Source organism: Convolutriloba macropyga, chromosome 3 (assembly GCF_964194025.1).
Source record: "Convolutriloba macropyga chromosome 3, txConMacr16.3, whole genome shotgun sequence".
NCBI lineage: Eukaryota > Metazoa > Xenacoelomorpha > Acoela > Convolutidae > Convolutriloba > Convolutriloba macropyga.
The window spans coordinates 32,319,515-32,331,815 of record NC_134470.1 but is presented as its reverse complement, the minus strand read 5'-3'; the positions used below and the strand labels follow the sequence as shown (position 1 = coordinate 32,331,815).

Genomic DNA, 12,301 nt, shown 5'->3' with positions numbered 1-12,301 from the left:
CGCGCCACTCGCTCAACGCTTCTGTTCTAACCGTCCATTTTCCCGTCGCGTCGTGAGCCCGTCGACCGACATTTCCGTTCCGTCCGTCTAGTTTCCGGTTTCCTCGTGCGTCGCTTGTTCTGCGTTTCCGTCCCTTCCGTTGCGTCAACCGTTTCCTACCCGCGTTTTCGCCCGTTCCGTTCTCTTTCCCGTTTCGTTGTGCTCCGTTCACCCGTTCTTCCCACCCCGTCCACTTCGTTTCCCGTTTCGTCGCGCTTCGTCCACCCAGTCCTTTTTCGTCGGTTGCCTATTTTCTTGTTTAGTCTCACGTTGCTTACAAGCACGTTAGACGCCCTCTCCACTTTGTTACTCACTTTTGCCGAGTTTTTCGTTATCAAGTCGTCGTCAATTGGGTTCGGTATAACCCACACTCCACGTGTTCGTTTGGAAGTTACATTCATTGCATTGAGAAATTAGTCATTTCAAGATCATGGCTGAACAGCAAGAGAAATTGAAAAAGCTTTTTAATGCAAGATCTAATCTAGAATCTGAGTTACGTAACATCCATAAGGACATCACATATGCCATAGATTGTCAAGACAGGAGAGTTAAAGTTGAACGCTTGATTTCTAAGCTGAAGAATGTTTTCAATAAACTGGTGCAGAAGAATGAAGAACTATTTGACTTGGCCAGTAAAGCGGAGAAACCAGATTCAATTTACCCTGTCCTTGAGCAATGGTTGGATATTATAGCTAAGAACAATGATAATTTCTTGCCCGCGGCTAGAAGCTATATTGACACAGTTGCTGATCGAGACACCGTATGTGAGGGCGTTAATCCTCAAGGGCAGTTTAAGAGAAGTTCACGCCGAAGAGCATCATCAATGTCTAGCCAGCGTAAACATGACTTTCTCATGGCAAAACTGAAACGCGAAGAGGCTGAGAAACAAGAAAAAGCTGCCATGCGCCTTGCTAAACAAAAACACGAAATTGCCATGAGAAAAAAGGAGCTTGAAATACAAATGGAGCAGATGGCACTTCAAGAATTGGAGGAAGACCACCGCCAGCGTGTTGCCGCAGTTAAATTAGATGAGGCTGAATTAATGGATAATCAGCCATTGTTTGGTCACCACTCAAGTGAACTGAATTTGCTGAAAGATAGGGGATCAGCTAGAAGTCAGAGACTTGTTCAGGATTGGGTAAATTCTTTTCCAGCAGGCAATTCATTAACTGCTGCAAGTGAGTTGAACTTTTCTGGTCCTGGTTCAGCAACCGCTGACACTCCAGTTCAAGGTACGGCCCCTAGTAATCCTCCAGAAAGTACACACATGTCGCCGGTAGCTTAAATCGTCTTGAAATGATTTCTCAGTACACACGGCCAGTAGTTGCAATTTCTGTTGCCCAGCAAGAAGCGTTGTATCGGGAATATCTGCAGGCTCAACTGCAGCAATCACTCAGTGATCAAAAAATCAAGCAGGCAAACAGTCCCTCAGGAAGTGGTAAGGGGAACCCAGTGAACCAAGTACCGGTCGACGTTCAAAATGTCGCACTCCAACCAATTCAGCCACCTTTGCAACCTCCCCTGCCACCAACACCCGTTATCGCACCAACGAACTCCATTTCTGTACCTGCTTTTTCAACAAACCCACATGTAAACCAGTTCTTGGGTCCGAAAAGCTCCAGTGTGCCTGGTCAATTACATATGTCGATGCCTCATATTCCACAACATTCCAGCGAGCACAGCAACATACTTACCTGTCCCCAACATTCCACATCAAAACATTGTCCAATCACCTCAAGAGCGCCTGGTACCGTGTCCTACTGCACCGAAACCTCCCCTGAAATGTAACCTTGATCTAAACTTGCGGATTTTTTCGCAGAATAATCCCCTAAACGTAAACCAAGCGAAAGATTATGCAACCGTATTCAACAACGTTCAACCGAACCTACCCCCGAGCACAGCTAACCCCGCCATCAGCCATCCCATCTTGCAGTTGAATGCACAACAAAATTCTAATAGCAACCACGCAGCAATCTGTAGCATTCCTGTTAACCCCTTTAGCACAACTACTAACATTGCGCCACCTTTTGTCACGCCTTTATACATCCAACATACGGGCATACTACTCCGATACCATTCTGCTGTGGTGGCCAACCGCATCCCACGCCTCCAGCGCCAGCATCTGAAAATGAAAGCTTGATTAAGGCATTAACTGACGCCTTAACTAGCCAGAGGAATAACCTCCTACCCAAATGGAAGTTTTCCCTATACAATGGGGATCACCTACAGTGGCACGAATGGTATGGTCAACTTAAAAACGCAATTGACTCTCAGTCCCTAACTGATGATGTGAAATTGACATACCTTAAGACCCTCGTAATTGGTAAAGCTAAAACAGCTATAGCTGAGTTCGCTTACTGCGGTGCAATGTACAAAGACGCACTGAGGACATTAGAACGTAAATTTGGCCAACCACAGGCGGTCGCAGGTGCCCATTTGGACAAACTCAGCAGCTTTCCACCGTTGAAGATGCACAATCGTGACAGCATCATTAACTATTCAGGGTGCATTTCAAGTCTTGTCGGGATATTTAAACCGCTCTCATACGATTCGGATTTAAAGAGTGCTGCGCTTCTCCACACCGCCGTACAGAAGCTTCCACCGAATATGAAGGAATCGTGGTCACTTTTCACGGTCAAAAAGCATTGGGTGAAACCTACTCTTCTGGATTTTAATGACTGGTTAAAGGAGAAGGCTGAAGCGCACGATTTAATGAAGAATACCGCAACTGAAACAAGGACTGAGAATACTATCAGCCCAGTAACAAAGTCAAAAGTTGCATCAAAGGCGTTTGCTGGAAACACTCGACACAAGAGCAACCTTAGGCCGCAACAGAGTTCTTCGTCAACATCAATCTCTAGTTGCATTGTATGCAAAGGCAGCCACCGGCTGTGGGAGTGCCGTGTCTTTAAGGAAAAGACCCCACGCAGAGAGCCAAGGTTGTGGCTGAAGCAAAGCTCTGTATCTCCTGTTTGCGTGAAAAACACATCTTCAGGCAATGCCCAAGTCCCCGTAAGTGTAGGAAAGATGGTTGCAACCCCTTACTTCACGGAGCCGAAAGGGTTTTTCCAGCTAAACCCTCTACAAACAACATCAATACTTCGAAGTTGAACACAGGTACTAGTAGGCCATCTACCGGTCAACAGCAACCAGGCAAAACAACCTATTTGTCTTCTGTGACGGATGTCAAAGGCGTCCTTCAGGTCACAGAACTGAAACTTACTAACTCTTCTGGTACTAGTACTACGGCGTTGGTTTTATGTGATACCACTTGCAGTAACTCTTGGGTGTCCGATAGTCTCGCAGCTGGACTCGGTTTGCAGGGTACCGCATTAAAACTGACCGTCAAGGGTATAAAAACAGAAGAACTCATCGACACAAAGGTGGTTCAATTGGCTGTGACACCTCATAAAGATCATGACTTCGAAGCATTCACTGTGCGTCCCTATGTGAGGGAAACATTAAATGTAGGTTCAGTCATCATTGAAGTTAAGTCCATGCAAGAGATTTACCCACATCTGGCCGTCCTATATCCAGTAAAATATAGCTATGGGAACATTGAGATGATACTTGGACAGGATGTCTACCATGCCATCTGCCCGTTAGAGTACTTTGCAGCCGACGAGAATTGCTCACTGTTCGCTGTTCGCTTACCCATAGGTTGGGTTTTAAGCGGCCCACTTCCGTCAAGTTCATGTTTAGTCTCAACGTGTTTCCAAGCCAATTTCGAACAAGATTATGAATTAGCTTGTCTTGTGAAGTCTTGGTATGAAATAGAATCGTACGGCTTGTACAAGCAGGTTGAACCACAATCCGCGCAGCGGATGCTCGCGCACAGGAAATACTGGAAACAACAACTTTTCATAACATCCAAAGATACGATGTCGGTATGCTATGTGCTGATGACAACATCCATCTCCCGAATAACTAGTTTTCTTCACTGGTACAGCTAAAGTCTCTCGAAAAGCGACTCTCGAGAGATACAACATTGAAAGAAAATTACGCTAAGACTATCAGTGAAGACCTGGAAAAAGGTTACGTAATTCCAATTCCCGATGCTCACATGGGCGAACAGCGGTCGGATAAAAAGTGGTACCTAATTCATCCCGTAATCAACCCGAACAAACCGGTGAAAGTACGTAGGGTACAAAATCGTTGAACAAAGTTCCACGGTACTTTGAATAAATCCTTGCTCACTGGCCCCGACCTGCTCCAAAACCTAATCCATGTGCTACTTAGGTTCCGTCATCATCAATTCGCCGTGTCCGCAGATATCGAGGGCATGTTCCTCCAAGTGGGTGTCCCTGACTGTAACCAGCCATTACTGCGTTTTTTGTGGCGGGAGGACCCCACAACAAATGTTGTACTGTATCAATACACGCGCCATATATTCGGGGCTAGAGACTCGCCCACATGCGCTAACTATGCATTGCAACGCACGGCCCGAGACAATAACGGTCAGTACCCGGAAGCAACCAAAGCCGTCCTAGAAAACTTCTACATGGACGATTACTTGGATTCGGTGGAGTCGCCTGAGAGGCCTCTCAAAAGATCGAAGGAGTTGGTGCATCTTCTCCATCTAGGTGGGTGCAAGCTTACTAAGTTTGTAAGCAATGTACCAAATCTGGCTGATCAAATTGATGGGTCACCTCAGTCTACCGAACCAAAAGTAATTGCCTCACCTAAGGAGGATTCTTCGCACGTGCTTGGGTTGAAATGGGATCACAACAATGATACTCCAGTTGTGGGTCGGGGTACCTCCAGTACAGTAACTAAGTCTTTAACACAACGCTTAGTTTTGAGCCTAGTGTCTAAGGTATTCGATCTCATCGACCTAGTGGCACCATTAACTGTTGGTGCTCCATTGTTACTAAAGGACATCTGGCGTGTCAGCGGGCAGCACTGAGATGAAGAATTACAAAAAGACACTGTTGAAAGGTTCCTGGAAGGGAGTGTAGAACTACCCACGCTTGCCAAAATCACTATACCAAGGAGCTACTTTTCCGTAAACTTTGAACACCTGGAACTACACATGTTTGGTGATAGTTCTCAAGAGGTCTTCAGCGCTGTCGCATTTCTCTGAGCTCAAGTAAACACTTCTAGTGGGCCAAAAACAGAGCTTGCATTTATCCTGGGTAAAGCTTGCTTAGCACCTATGAAGGTGATGACAATTCCAAAGCTAGAGCTGCAAGCTGCCCTCCTGGCTTTTCGGTTGAAACGAGACATCTGTCGAGCCCTTAATGTGCATGTTAACCAAGTTTGATAGCACTACTGTCTTGCAGTGGCTTTACTCCAAAAGCAAGCACCCAATATTTATTGCAAACCGTGTATGCGAGATTTTAGAACACACTAGCGTTGACGAATGGAACCACGTTCCCTCAAGCGATAATCCAGCAGATGCCGGTACTCGTGGTATGTCCGCTGAGGTTTTGCAATCAAGTAGCTGGGTTAGGGGCCCAGATTTCTTAAGAACCGAGCAATTCCCGTTCGAACCAAGCACCGAAGTAATTAAAAACATCAAACTTGGTATAGTAACTAAGGAAACTGACAAAACCAATACATCATTTGCCGCATCCTTAACCAAGTCAACTAAGGAGCCGCCCCCGCAACTAATTCCCTTCGATAAGTACAGTTCTGATCAGAAGTTGCTACGGATAACAGCGTACGCACTCCGCTTGTTACCTTCTCACGAATATTATCGCAATGCCGATGGTAGCATCATAGATCCCACAGAGCTTGACGGAGCCGAGCATCATCTCCAGTATCTTGTCGAAGGTGAGTCATTCAATGCAGAGAGAAAAGATCTCCTCGAAAGCAAACCCGTTAAACGGAATAGCCAAATTGCTCCTTTTTCTCATTTTATTGGGCCAAATCGTCTAATCCGATCGGCCGGCCGAATCAAACGGTTGCTCGAAGTTGACTTTGATGTAAAACATCGTGTCGTTCTCGACGCGCGACATGCAATTGTAGAGTTGTTCCTCAAGCACACCCACGTTAAACATCATCATCAAGGCATTGACTACCTGCGGGCTAAAGTACAAGAACGTTATACCATCCTCAAATTACGATCCCAACTGAGTTCAATTAAATCCAACTGCGTCACGTGCAGAAAGTTTCAAGCTGCCACTATCCAACCAATCATGGCTGACCTCCCAGTAGAAAGACTCGCATAACAGTCTCTTCCCTTCACGAACACCGGGGTTGACCACTTCGGCCCATTTTACGTTACTGTACCGAGAACTACCGAGAAGAGGTGGGGTTTCCTCTTCACATACCGAACTACTCGTGCCGTTCATGTTGAAATCGTTCCCTCGATGAACGCCAGTTCGTGTGTAATGGGTGTGGAGCGGTTTGTCTCCCGTCGAGGTACACCGGACATTATTTGGTCAGACAATGGCACTAACTTTGTTGGCGTGGAAAAAGAGCTACGCGAGAATATCGAAAAGTGGAACACCATCAACATCGCCGTCGATTTTGCCCAAAAAGGCATTAGGTGGAGGTTCAATCCGCCCAGTGCGCCACACCAAGGTGGAATCTGTGAGAGGCTAGTACCTAGTTTCATGCGCGTACTTTACACAATCTTTGGAACGCGCCGCCTCACAGATGAGGTTTTAAGTCCACTTTTTGTCGAACATGCACTTAATTCACGTCCGTTAACGCCCGTAAGCGCCGACCCGTCCAACCTAGGCGCATTAACACCTAATCACTTTCTCCTCGGTAACCAAGCACGTGGTCTCCCGTCCTTCAATGGCGTAGATGAGTTTGATCACCGTAAACGTTACGCCTGCGCGCAGTCTTACGCTAACGCTATATGGTCCCGTTGGATCAAAGAATACGTACCGGCGCTGAACCGACGTTCCAAGTGGCAGACGCATGCCGAGCATCACCTTAAGACCGGTGATTTGGTTTGGATAGTTGAAGAGACCAACCCAAGGGGTTACTACCCCACTGCTCGGATCACTGAACTCCGTTACGGTTCCGACAGCGTCGCACGCTGCACCGTATTGCGCACGTCTACCGTATCGCCCGTTCGCCCGCTTGTAAAGTTAGTACCCATTCTCCCAGCATCTTCTTTTGATCCGGAGGATCTTAGTAATTAAATATATGTAAGCGAGTAATATAACAAAAGGCGTCATTTTTCTTAGCCAATCAGAATCGAGTATTCAAATACGCATAGAAATCGTTCCAAATGACGTACAAAGCTCGGAAAAAGTGCAAACAACATAATTTCAAGTAAAACTAATCATAAGAACTACCAATGGAGACGTTATTCGCACAATAATGTTTGAGTTTTTGGATTTATTGGTACAAAGTGGTGACTGGCATTGAACTGATTCGTGCTCAGACAAAATACCGGCCAAAAGAGCATCAAAAATTGCCGTCTAAAAACAACTTGTTGCTATCTTCGATGAGTCAATAAGTTGATATGTTCGCCGTAATCTACATACGTTGTTCTGATACGTTGCTACCGATGCCTATACGTGTTGCCGATAATACGTTGCTTAATGTTAATGCTTCTTTATCTCGTTATTTTACCTTGCTTCATGATCAAAAAAGGACTGAATTGAGCATCCAAAAGAGTGGTTTTACACCTTTATTACCTAAGAATCAATTATGGTCTTTATATTATTAGTAAAAACCATTCCTGGTCTTTGTATGGTTAGAGACAACCATCGAAAAATATCTTCCAGGGTCGAGATGCCAGCGCCGTTTCAGCGCATTAATTTGTAAGAAGTGCGCTGAATGTGCTAAAATTATGTAAGAAATGAGTTGAGAGCGCTGAAATGTGCTGAAATGAGCTGAAACGCGCTGATTTTTCAATTTTTTCAGCGCAAAAATCTTACATAGATTTGCGCTGAAATGAGCTGAAAACTTGTAAAAAAATTTATTCGAAATTCAGCGCATTTCTTAAAATTATTTAGTGGATTTAAACGCTTTTTTTGACTCCGATTCCTTAATTTCGAACCATTTAATTTTCCTTATTTAACGATTAAATTTTGTCTTACAAACTGCGCTGAAAAGCGCTGAAAATATGTAAGAGATGCGCTGAAAATTCACCGCATTTCTTACATAGTTTCAGCGCATTTATTCCTAAACTTTCTATTGCTATAAAATCAAACTAAGTAGGAAGCATTTCAGATATTTCTTCTATAATTTTTCTCGACCCGGGTTTGTTCGATAACAAAGATTTTGTATGGTTAGCAAGAAACTATTCGAACTCATTCGAAAAAAGAACATGAGACCCGCATTTTAGCGCGCTTAAATAGCTGAAGAGTATCTGAAGAGATAAATCACCTCCTGGCATTGTAATTTCAATCGGTGGTGACTGGGTCGTCTTTCCAAATTGCTCTGCCCGGACAAAGAATGAATAAGTTTGGCCTGGGTTGAGGCCAGTGATAGTTTGTGGGTAAGAACTAGGGAAATGCTCATCGCCATCCACAAACAAACTAAACGATTCAAAATTTTGTGATTCAGCACTGTTGTGATTAGTTTTCGGCAATTTTTATGGGTCTTCATGAGCTGAAATATTGTGCAGAGATCCCACAAACAAATCGTTTTCAACCCCACCCCCCTTCCTCACTTATCTTAGTGATGCTAGAGCGTATACGCCACCTGTTGCTGTAAGTTTACCATAACTGAGTGACCTATATAAAAGTAAGGTGGAGTGTATATTGTGTAGTAAGTTGGGGAGGGAGGGGGGTTCTAATGTATAATCGGAAATAGTCAGTAAACATACTTTCCCTATAGATCAAAGAATTCAAAATCGTCAATCTTGCAAGGGAATACATACTACTTCCATTCAGCTTGCAAAATTCTTGTAAAACTTAAATAATCTTGCTAAGAATTGCGAGATTTTGCATTCAACTTGTAAGATTCTTGCAAGATTTGAATCCGCTCGAAATCACTAGGGTGGCCTAAGAAGCATAAACGATGGGTAACCTGATTTCTGTATACTGTTGATAACTGTCAAAGTTTATAACAACAGTGGTTTCATCTGATTGGCTCAGTGTCAGTTTTGGCTCATTGGCTGTAACAGACACTGACGTCCAAGGAGAATACAGTTTCCCTGTGTTTGATCCAGCATCACAGTTGATGAAGAGGCGCACATGGAATTCATATTGGGTTGTGAAAACCAGAGCTTCAGGCCAGAGAAAGGGACTAGACGTGGGCTTGTGAAGAGCTATAAAAAAGGATTGGCACAAATTTTATTGCCTAGAGGACAACTTTAGTTGAAATTTGACGCAAGAAAAAAGGATCGCTTATAACTTTTTACAGTCTAAACTCTTAAAATGACAGTTACAATCTCTTCTCGTGTAAATCACTCAAAGAATTGTATATCCTTACCCGATTTCTTGAGTATAAAACAGAAGCAAGATAAAATACCCATTTACGGGAAAAATTGTCAAAAATTACACATTTTTGGTATTTAACCCCAAGTTTTCTTGCGGCATGCTCCTTTTCATTATGTTGGCTTCAAAAGTAGTTGGCGCATAATTAAAGTTAAAATTCCTGACAGATTGTTTCAGAAGTGTGAATTATCTACAACTAAAAAAAAAAACGCTCGGAACAATTGCAATTTTTATCGATATTACTCTAAGTGGAAGAAATTACCCCTCTGTTTCAGTTATGAGAACAATTTTTGGCTCTGCTCACTACGAAATGTCCAGATTTCCAAAAAACTAACGTTGGTAGATCATTTGACAAAAATTTCAATTAGAACAAGCCATCCTTATGAACTTAAAGGCCTAAAAGAATCGTTAAACTAACAACCATCACACAAGTATAACCTCCTCATGTGAATTAACACCAGACGTTCATTTTACAATAGAATACAGTGATTACTCATCACATTCAAAAAAATCCCCCTATTGCATACGAGAGAATCTTAGAATTGATTCACATGCAAAAGTGACCAAAAAAGGATGATTCCCTTGTGACTACTTTTCAAAAGATACGACATGATTTTTTCCACCGGTCCTGACAAGATTTATAAATTTATCTGCACGATTCAGGTATGAATAATTGCGATCTTTACATACGGTCAAAGTTGACGTATCTCGAAAGTACCAGTCTGAAAAGTTCTAAAAATCGTTTAAAACTGATAAACGTGACGTTTTGAGTTTTGACCCTTTTTCCGTACGATTCAACTCAAAACCTGGAAAACAAACAGTTTTTCATCATATGATGAAAATTCACTTGATTGTTCGAGTGCATTATTGATCTCATATCATTTCATATGAGTATGACGGTAACAACACGATTTTTCCTGACATTGACAGCATCAGTAAACTTGTTTCATTCGACCTCCTGTCAAGTGATCTACCAAAGTTAGTTTTATGCAATATTTATGAAATACAGATGTAACAATCTAGAAAACAAATTATTATATATATATATATATATATATATATATATATATATATATATATATATATATATATATAATACGAAAAACACTATTAATCTAAAATACTGAATATGGATTTTATCAAAATCCAACAATTATGGATTCATATCATCAATTGTTGCAACCCTACAAGTTTATTTGGGGTTAAGCATTTTATGCCAGAAGTAATTTCTTCCATTAGGTTGATTTTAGCTCACGGATATCATTTGTGGATACACACACACACTCACACACACACACACACACACACACACACATATATATATATATATATATATATATGTATGTATGTATGTATATGTATATACATATATATATATATATATATATATATATATATATATATATATATATGATTGTGGTACTGTTTGAAAAAACTTGAAAACTGAATCAATTGATGAAGACATCTACAGCTTTTAATTTCTACCATCTAGATTATATTGAGGTTTCAAGCTCCCGTAGTTTTACCTCTCCTCTTTCAGTTTCCAAAAAGGCGTTCCAGATAACTGAAAAATTTGGCATTTCTAACACATTACTATTAGATGAAGTAGATATTATAATCCTCGAAATCGGTTCAGAGGATTTTTTCCTAACCTGAATTTCTTTGCTATGGCAACATTTGCCAATTCATATCCCTTCCGAGCAAAATGGTACAAATGCCGAGCTGTTGAAAAACTAAATCACCTCCTGGAGGAAATTTTTCATTTTTTCTTTTAACATAGAATTCGTTGTTCATTCAGTATTTTTCACCTTTTTGCCTTTTCCCTGTTATAGCGCTTAAAATTCTTATCTTGGAGTGCCAGTCTTTTGGTACAGTGTTCCCTGGGCGAAAGAGAATGGCCAACTTGTAAGATCTTGCACGATTCTTATAAAAGATGGTTATCTTGTAAGATCTTACAAGACGAATGGCTATCTTGTAAGAATCTTGCACGTCCGTTCCGGTTAAGCTGCACTTTCATTGTTTTTTCCGGCGCAATTGTTTCCATTTAATGCATTGGAAACTTGAGAAATGGCAGCGCTTTTTGCAGCAAGCCTACTTGAAAATTGCTTTTCAAGATAACATACTCAATTTTTACTGCCTCAGTACAAAAAATTTACTTTTTACTTTTGGTTTAATGCCAAAAATTTGAACTTTCAAAAGCATGAAATTATTAGAGCTCATTTTTTATTTTTTTGTTATGCTTTCTTGCATAAGTTGCTGAATTAATTGTATTTAAATAGACGTTTTCTTTTTACACTCAATCTGGAGAAACAGAAAAAAACCCCTAAATTTATACGCTAACTCGCGCCTGGTATCATTGCATTTCTCGGAAAATATATTTTCTGATTTTCAAGTATTACACAATTGAAAAAAGTACATCATGTTTTTCGTCATGTTAGACATCAAAACAATTTCGCGCTTTTTTTGTACAAAGAGAATGGTTGCCTTTCGAAATGCTTTTAAGACGAATATCAACCTTGTAAGAGTTTGATACGACGAATGTTTATCTTATATAAACCTTGTAAGACGAATGTCAATCTTGTAAGTACTTTATAAGACAAATAATTATTTCATAAAAATCTTGTAAGACTACTGCTTATCTTGTAACATTTTTACAGAAAATCTTGTAAGACGATAAATCCTCTTGTAAGATTCTGACAGAATCTTAAAAGATCTTACAAGATAACCATCCGCCGCTCAGTCGGGTTTATACAATTTTGTTAGTATTTTTCCAAGAGTCATAGAAAACTAAACTAGAATATCCAATGTGACGTTTCAAAAGTTAAAAGAAATGCTGAGAAGGCGTTTTTCTCTAAAAACTATTAGCTAATTTTGATCATATATATAATTTATTTTTGTGTTTTAGGTTTTGG

The 12,301-nt window shown here is 41.2% G+C and overlaps 1 protein-coding gene across 3 annotated transcripts in view; it reads right to left on the bottom strand.

Annotated features, from left to right (window-relative positions):
* LOC142337013 (uncharacterized) overlaps positions 1–12,301 on the bottom strand; it is a 70,869-nt gene that overhangs the window by 14,135 nt on the left and 44,433 nt on the right. For all 3 annotated transcript variants that reach the window (XM_075386028.1, XM_075386029.1, XM_075386030.1), the window contains 2 exons: positions 8,980–9,220; positions 8,335–8,486 (listed from right to left, as the gene is read on the bottom strand). In XM_075386028.1, the coding sequence (XP_075242143.1) occupies positions 8,335–8,486; positions 8,980–9,220 (393 nt within the window). The remainder of the gene's footprint in view (positions 1–8,334; positions 8,487–8,979; positions 9,221–12,301) is intronic.